Source organism: Chaetodon trifascialis, chromosome 3 (assembly GCF_039877785.1).
Source record: "Chaetodon trifascialis isolate fChaTrf1 chromosome 3, fChaTrf1.hap1, whole genome shotgun sequence".
Taxonomy (NCBI): domain Eukaryota; kingdom Metazoa; phylum Chordata; class Actinopteri; order Chaetodontiformes; family Chaetodontidae; genus Chaetodon; species Chaetodon trifascialis.
The window spans coordinates 14,742,579-14,750,072 of record NC_092058.1 but is presented as its reverse complement, the minus strand read 5'-3'; the positions used below and the strand labels follow the sequence as shown (position 1 = coordinate 14,750,072).

Here is a 7,494-nt window from a genome sequence, read left to right as displayed (position 1 = left end):
CGTTGGCTATCTTCCTGCATTTCTTCCAGATACTGCATTAGAGCATGTTTACTTTAAGCAAATTTTGCTGATCATACTTCTTTAGCTGAAGTGCAAGGGTAAGATTTTGAATGCAGGACTTGTACTACTTCTAATGGAGCATTTTAACATTGTTCTATTGTGTCTAACTGTCATGAGTTACAACTTTGGTACTTTTGAAGCTAAACCCCAAAATGTTAAAATTAATATTGCTCTTACTCACGTTAGTAATAGATGTTAAATAAAAAAATAAATGCATAGCCTCTCTAGATTTCCGTGCAGCTCCATCTAAAATCCTAAACGTTGTCGCTGCTGCTGCTGCTGTGAGATCTTGTTTTCTCCTGTCTACAAAGCCTGAATGACTGCATGAACCCAGTGAAGCAAATGAGAAAGCAGCACTCCTCATGATACTCCAGCATGCTTGTCCGACTTGAGAGATAATGCAGAGGAAGAAGAGCCTTTCATCTGCCCTCCATATCTGAGCCTGGAGGCTTTTTCCTCATTGAATGATTTCCAAATGGCCTGTAATTAAACATTAAACAGTCTATTCAATCCCATCTGACATATTCATCGTTTATGAAAAGTGATATTGTTTCAGATTGATCAGAAGTATCATTTTTTAGGAGATAGCTTTTTGGAAAAAAGTCTGAAATTTTACAGACTATCTTTTATTATTAAAGGACAACATATCCCATTGAGGTCTGAAGCAAGACTTACCCTCTCTGAAACCCCACCAAACATGCAATTTTCAACTTTAACTTTATTGTCCCCACAGGAGTAGTGTGTCACAGCCAGCTAAAATACAGGCCTACAACAAACACAACTACAGAATACATAAAACATATTAAAATACACCAAATATACAAGTAAAACATAATGATAAAACCTCCCACAACTACAACAAGTGGGTACCACTTTCTAATAAGGCAACTTCTAAATATGCACAATGCATTTATAATTATGTTCATTCATGTTTATTAGTGGTTTACTAATGATCTTCAAAGCATTAGGACGTGTCATTATTAACCATTAAAAAACATATTATTCCCGTTTGTAGATATTTCATTAGAAAGCGGTACTGCATGTAGTATATGGTCATTCTTCATCACTGTCCCCATGCTGTAGTCTGCTGTGTGGGAGCAGAGGGGATTCCTCCTTTGGTGCCTCTCTCAGGATACTTTCATGCACACACGGGATTAGACGATAATCCCACACTCACAATGTGCATGCGCAAACTGAGGTGCGTGCGTCTGGCTAGGGACCTCTCTCTGTCAATACAAACGACAAACTGCGTCCGCTCTCCTAATCTCCTCTGCTGTAAGTGGCGGTGATGAAGCAAACGAGGTAAGGTCCTTTTTTAACGTCTCGCCTGTCAGAAAACCCAAAGATTTGCTCTGGGTGTCACTGTCAGATGAGTTTGTCGTCCCGTTTCGGACAGGATCAACCCGGGCAGTCCCGTTACAGAGTGCAACAAACATGTTGCAACAAATAACAGATCAAGGAATAATCTAAGAGTTTGTCCGACAGATCAAGGTATTAATGCTTTGTTTCAAACGAAGATAATTTATTTAGAAAGCAGCGAACATGCATGGATGCTCCGTTTACAAAGTGCTCTTGTTGCCCTGTGTGGATAATTGCGCCGTGCGGTGACCCACTTGGCAGACGGAGCCCCGGGTTGTTCACAGTCAAGTCACAAAGCAGCTCGAACAGGGAAACTAATGAAACTACAGTTTCTGATGCACCTGTGGACGTTTTAGACTAATTCTCAACAGTCCAGAGAGATGCATTCAGGTCTGCTTTATGGAAAAACAGAGTCTTTACTTCAGTGAAAGTAACAAAAAAAAGTAGTGTAAAAGTATTCTATTACAAGGCCAAAATTCAAAACTCACCAGTAAGATTGATAGTGTCAAATCTAGAAGTACTCATTAGGTAATAGAGTGACCCCTGTCAGCATTATATAAACCTATTGTGTGTGTGTTTTTTTATTAGCATTTAACATGTGTAACATCATTTTAATCTGCATGACTATAGCTGTATGAGAATGAGTGGAGGGAATGTCAACATTTCACCTTGAAACGTAGCAGAGAAGAAGCATAAAGTAGCATTAAATGGAAATATTCAAGTACAGTACAAGTGCCTCAGGCATGTACTGTACATGTATAAATGTACTCTGTACATACATGACATAAAGCACATGTAAAAGCTTAAAATCAAGGCTGTCGGCTTTTTACTTCCATTGTGCTGCCACTCATTTCAGAAATGATCAATGAGTCTGTTAATTAGATTCCTTCTGAATTTATTGAAAGAAATGATGTTGGTCCACTTTTGTGTTGGAGTGTTTTCGTGTCAAACATGTGTTTTTGTTTTAGCGTCACACACTGGAAAAACAGTATGAGTTGTGCCAGGATTGCACAGGATTATGCTCATCAGTTTGACCCAATTTTATTCTAATCATATGAATACTGGCGAGAGATAACAACTGTCAATCTTTTATTTTTCCATTTGTGAAGCTCATAGATAATACAGCGCAGACAGGTTTTAGGAATTTTATTTCGTGAACTAAATCTAATCTAAATATTTCACATGTTAAGATGACCCATATGTTTATTAATTGCATTGTCCACAGACTTGTGTATGATTTCTAGCTGTCTTGCAGCTCTTAAGGAGTGAGCAGCAACCTGTCCCTCTGCACAACCCATCAGTCTGCAAGAGGACTGAATCAAAAAACTGGCCTGGTGCGTTTTTGTCCAAGCGCCGCACATTTCATCAGAGCCTGACGTTCTTATTAAAGATGTGAAGGTGCACACAATAACGCTGTGTCCTCTCAGGGCTGGATGCACCCGAACTGCGCTAGCTCATGGACAGCAAGTGCTCTCCTGACATGTCAGTGTGTCCATCAAGGACAGGATGTCTAAATGTGAGCTGATCGAGCTGAAGGATCTCAGTGTAAATGATTCCATAGAGCTGGCTGCACCTGCGGCCTGCACGGCCCCGCCACCTGTAAACCCAAGCCAGCCCACCCCCTTCCATGTCGTCCGTCTGGTTGGAGACAGCGTCAGCATCGAGGTGCCTCGGTGTCAGACAGGAGGGGCTGCCCTGGGTCATGACTTCCAGCCCTACAGTCACACCCATCTCACCTGGTGTGACCTGTGTGGAGAATTCATCTGGGGTCTCTATAAGCAAAGTTTACGCTGTGCCAGTGAGTACCCTCTACATGTGAACTTGTATAAATTTTTGGTAATATTACTGGTTTTATGGCTGCATGGTGGCGCAGCAGGTAGTGCGCGTGCCTCACAGCAAGAAGGTTGCTGGTTTGATCCCCGGGTCAGGCGGGGCCTTTCTGTGTGAAGTTTGCATGTTCTTCCCGTGCATGTGTGGGTTCTCTCCGGGTACTCCGGCTTCCTCCCACAGACCAAAAACATGCTCATTAGGTTAATTGATGACTCTAAATTGTCCGTAGGTGTGGGTGTGAGTGTGAGTATGAATGTTTGTTTGTCCTTGCATGTGGCCCTGCAATCGGCTGGCGACCGGTTCAGGGTGTACCCCGCCTCTCGCCCATTGTAGCTGGGATGGGCTCCAGCCCCCCGCAACCCCGAAAGGGATAGGCGGTATAGATAATGGATGGATGGATGGATTACTGGTTTTCTTACTGTCAGTGTTACACCCATAGAGTGACAAATTATTTATTCTGAAAGAACATAAATAAACACCAGCCTTGTCCTTTAATTCTGATGTGTGTATGATCAGGATGTTTGTCTGTAATCAATGAGCTAACAAGCAAAGTCACACAACCAGTGAATCACTAAATCTCCACTGCATGAGACACAACACGATACAGTATACTAGGCTGTCTTGAATCATCATTCATGCGTGTGGGCCGTCATTGTGAACCAGTATGGTTGTTTACTCCAGTGCTACTGTGAAGATAAAACCATCAATGTTTCAAGAAGCTGAGATGGACATTAAACCATTAACCTCATTAGAAACAGATGAAAATGCAACCTCTAACGCCATAGCAACGACGCCATGACCATCAGAAGCTCACAGAGCTGTGATATAGTCTTCACTTCCCACTATCAGGTTACAGGATGCTCATGTTATTTTTCCATTCATGAGAAACGTTATCACAGAGTTTGTCCTAATCTATAGGAAACTCTGGAAAGCTTCATGTTTGTACATTCAGACAAGCCTGTCCCAGTTCAGTTCAGGTGACGTCCCATTAAATATTAAACATTGTTTTTATTTTGTACATACAACCATTTTGGCATGGCGCTGACAGATGATGCATATAGGTTAGAGTGTGTTGGGTGATGTTTTTCAGCACAGATTACTGAACAAAACCCTCCCTCTCTCTCTCAGACTGCAGTTATACTTGTCACTACCGCTGCCGACCATTCATCCAGCTGGACTGCAGCACAGATGGAAGTCTGTCAACAGACCAGGAAGATTTCTCTGTGGACTCCATCGAGACGGACACAAACGTGGTGAGGAACGAAGCCGAAATCACAACCAAGCTTCAACGGTGTGTTTTATCATTTTCAAAAAAAGGTTATCGTTGAGTGAATCGTCTAGGCGGTTTGGTCAAAGCAGATGGGGGTGACCAGATTGTTCACTGCTGTCCACTGAGTATCAGTGTGCCATATGTCCTCAACGATGCTGGTTTTATTACCTCCTCATTGTCAAGGCGTCTGTACAGAAAGTCATTAAGGAGAGAACGGAGGGGAGAGGAGCAGCTGTCTTTATTTTAGAATCACAAAAAATCTATTGCTGCCAGCACAAGTTGTCAGATAATTAAAGGAAATAAAGGTAAGAATAAATAAAATGATTGGGTCACCATGTTTCATCAATGTGAAGAAAGAGATATTCCATTAGGCCTTAAAAAAAAACCAAAAAAACAGGACAAATCTCCTATGAACTTTTTTTAATATCATTTCTAATTGTTCATATCACAACTTCACCAATGGCTTCATTTTCGAGAAACTCACCACTCTGACCATCTTATAACTCACAAGTGGCAAAACCAACTCAGATATTTCCTCCAAAAAAGCAAAAAGTCACAAAGCACTTTCAGTTATGTTTAATTGTCTTTATTTTGTTTTCAGAGTGGTCATATCCACAAAAAATAGTCAGTGAAAGAAGAACATTTTACAAATAGAGCTATTGTTGTTGTGATATGACCAATAATAGATGACGGGAAACTACAGCAAATACTGTAGGTTAATATGTGCACACACATCAAGAGTAACATTGGGTAAGACATCAGGATGATTTGAGCAGATCTCTCTGGGAGTGGTCTGGCCTTTTAGACATCTTTGTGAGGTTTTATTGTCGGGGAGGAGCAAATGGAAATGCTGAGGTCAAAAGTGCTGTTTGTAGAATCAGGTCTCTCCAGACAGAAGGCAGAGTCAGCTGTGAGAAATTTCTGGTGTGCAGTTTTTGGTGATGAGAAAAATCTGAACAATTTTGCCAAAACGCGTGAACGTGGGAGATGACCTGGGGAAGCACAGCAGATGAGACGTTCTGCAGTGAGGAGGGCAGCAGAAGCACAGAGCCAGAACTGTATTTTACTGCATTCACATCTTTCTTTCACAAGGTGAGGCTACGGCATAATTCAGGCGCAAAGCTGGTTTCTGTGTGGTTAATTATATTAAATCATCATTATTTTCTAGCTACAAACAAAGAGCTTGAACTGATTTTACTTTTGTTTCCATTCGTCTGTCCTCTTCAGCCTCAGAGCTCGCTTGTGAAGTCAAGCGTTCTGCTGACATTATGTGGCCTGTTTGCTGGACTCTACCTGCTCTTTTCTTTTTTAGGATGAACAGGTCGACTGGGGCAAACAGGAGCTGACTGTTAGTGAGATTCAACACAAGGTCAAGGAGTATAATGCACAGATCAACAGCAACCTCTACATGGTGGTTGTGAGTAACTTAGAAACCCTAAACTATTATTTTAATTGCACTAGTATGTACTTTAATAGATTGTAGACTTTGTGAATATTTTATGAGACCATCTACATCTGTCTACCTTGCAGAATAAAGATGGATCCTATACTGGTTTCATCAAGGTCCACTTTCAGTTAGTCCGTCCTATCTCCCTCCCACCTCGTCAGAGCCTGTGCTCCTCACAGGAGGAAGAGCAGCTGGGCAGACAGCTGAAACGGCGGACATCTTTCTACCTCCCCAAAGATACTGCCAAGCACCTGCATATAAGCTCCCAAACACGAGTGCGAGAAGTCATCGAGGCATTGCTCAACAAGTTCACCGTGGTGGACAACCCAGCCAAGTTTGCCCTGTTTGAACGCACTGAGAGACAAAGTCAAGGTAGAATCCTCAATAACACCCAGTTACTGCAAAAACAAAACAGAATTTTTAACTCTGAAGTGCTGAACTTTCTTTCCTTCAGTGTGCATGCGGAAACTGTCCCATGACGAGCGCCCCCTCTACCTACGCCTGTGTGCCGGCCCCAGTGAAAAAGTCTTAAGTCTGGTTTTGAAAGAGAACGAGACGGGGGATGTAAATGTAAGTGTACATTTGGCTCCGAAGATTCATTCACGTGATAAACTTGTGCACTGTAGCTGGTTTTAACGTGAAACGTCTCTCCTCCACAGTGGGACGCATTTAGTTTTCCTGAGCTGTGCAACTTTCTGCGCATCCTGAAGCGTGAGGAAGAAGAGCACGTACGGCAGATTGTGAAGCGCTACACTCTTGCTAGAGACATGATGAAGCAGGCCATGGCAAGGATTACTACTCCTGGTTGACTTTGAGTGTTCTGCCACTTTGAATAGTATTCATTGATCAGCAATGTAAAAGGGAAGGAAAGAGCTCAGACAATGAGATGCTGTTTATTTAGCAGGAATGCTGCTGTTACAGTTGTGTTAACTACCTGAAGGTTTATGCCCTGTTAAATTTGTGCAAGCAGAGTCACTGTTGTGAACTGAACGGAAAAAAAAGATTATTTTGGACTTAATTAGATGCAGTTCTTTCTTGAAAAAACCATGCTGCTCAACTGGATTATTTATAGCAGAATAAAAAACACAATTTTAGTCTTTCTGGTCATTTACCATGTGATATGTAGTTTCATTTATATATTATGTGAATGGTTTTCAAATGTTGGCACTTTAATGAACCTGTGAATTGGATTTGGGCAAATCAAAATGTGAAACGATGTGTTTACTTTCTAATTACGTAATAAACTTATGATTTAAAAAAAACATGGATCATTTGATGTTATGGTGATTTTAAATTTCACATTGAGTACTTGGTTTGATAGACTGTGTTAGATCAGTAGTCCACACAATATGGATAAAAGTATGTGGACACATGTATATTACACCCATATGTTACTATTGAACATCTCATGCAAAGCCACGTATATTTATATGCTGACAGAACAGCCTCTGCTAAGTTTTTTGCTGCTGTTCACACATTCTAGCTGCTGTCATTCCCTGTGGTTTTCTGATTTTACACTCCTGTCCAC

The 7,494-nt window shown here is 41.5% G+C and overlaps 1 protein-coding gene across 2 annotated transcripts; it reads left to right on the top strand.

Annotated features, from left to right (window-relative positions):
- Positions 1–1,248: 1,248 nt before the first annotated feature.
- Positions 1,249–7,220, top strand: rassf1 (Ras association domain family member 1). 2 transcript variants are annotated; one of them, XM_070958752.1, is made up of 8 exons: positions 1,249–1,362; positions 2,675–2,753; positions 2,847–3,217; positions 4,378–4,502; positions 5,832–5,936; positions 6,050–6,338; positions 6,421–6,536; positions 6,626–7,220. In XM_070958752.1, the coding sequence occupies exons 3-8, from the start codon at positions 2,926–2,928 to the stop codon at positions 6,773–6,775; spliced, it is 1,077 nt and encodes a 358-aa protein (XP_070814853.1). In that variant the 5' UTR covers positions 1,249–1,362; positions 2,675–2,753; positions 2,847–2,925; the 3' UTR covers positions 6,776–7,220. The 2 variants fall into 2 exon arrangements, with proteins under 2 accessions (XP_070814853.1, XP_070814852.1); XM_070958751.1 differs by having other exon boundaries at positions 2,664–2,753.
- Positions 7,221–7,494: the final 274 nt, after the last annotated feature.

Excerpts from the sequence above, each read along its gene's own strand:
- rassf1 (XM_070958752.1), top strand. The coding sequence starts at position 2,926 with ATGTCTAAATGTGAGCTGATCGAGCTGAAGGATCTCAGTGTAAATGAT. Across the intron at positions 3,218-4,377 it reads GCAAAGTTTACGCTGTGCCA|ACTGCAGTTATACTTGTCAC; the intron begins GTGAGTACCCTC and ends TCTCTCTCTCAG. Across the intron at positions 6,339-6,420 it reads CACTGAGAGACAAAGTCAAG|TGTGCATGCGGAAACTGTCC; the intron begins GTAGAATCCTCA and ends TCTTTCCTTCAG.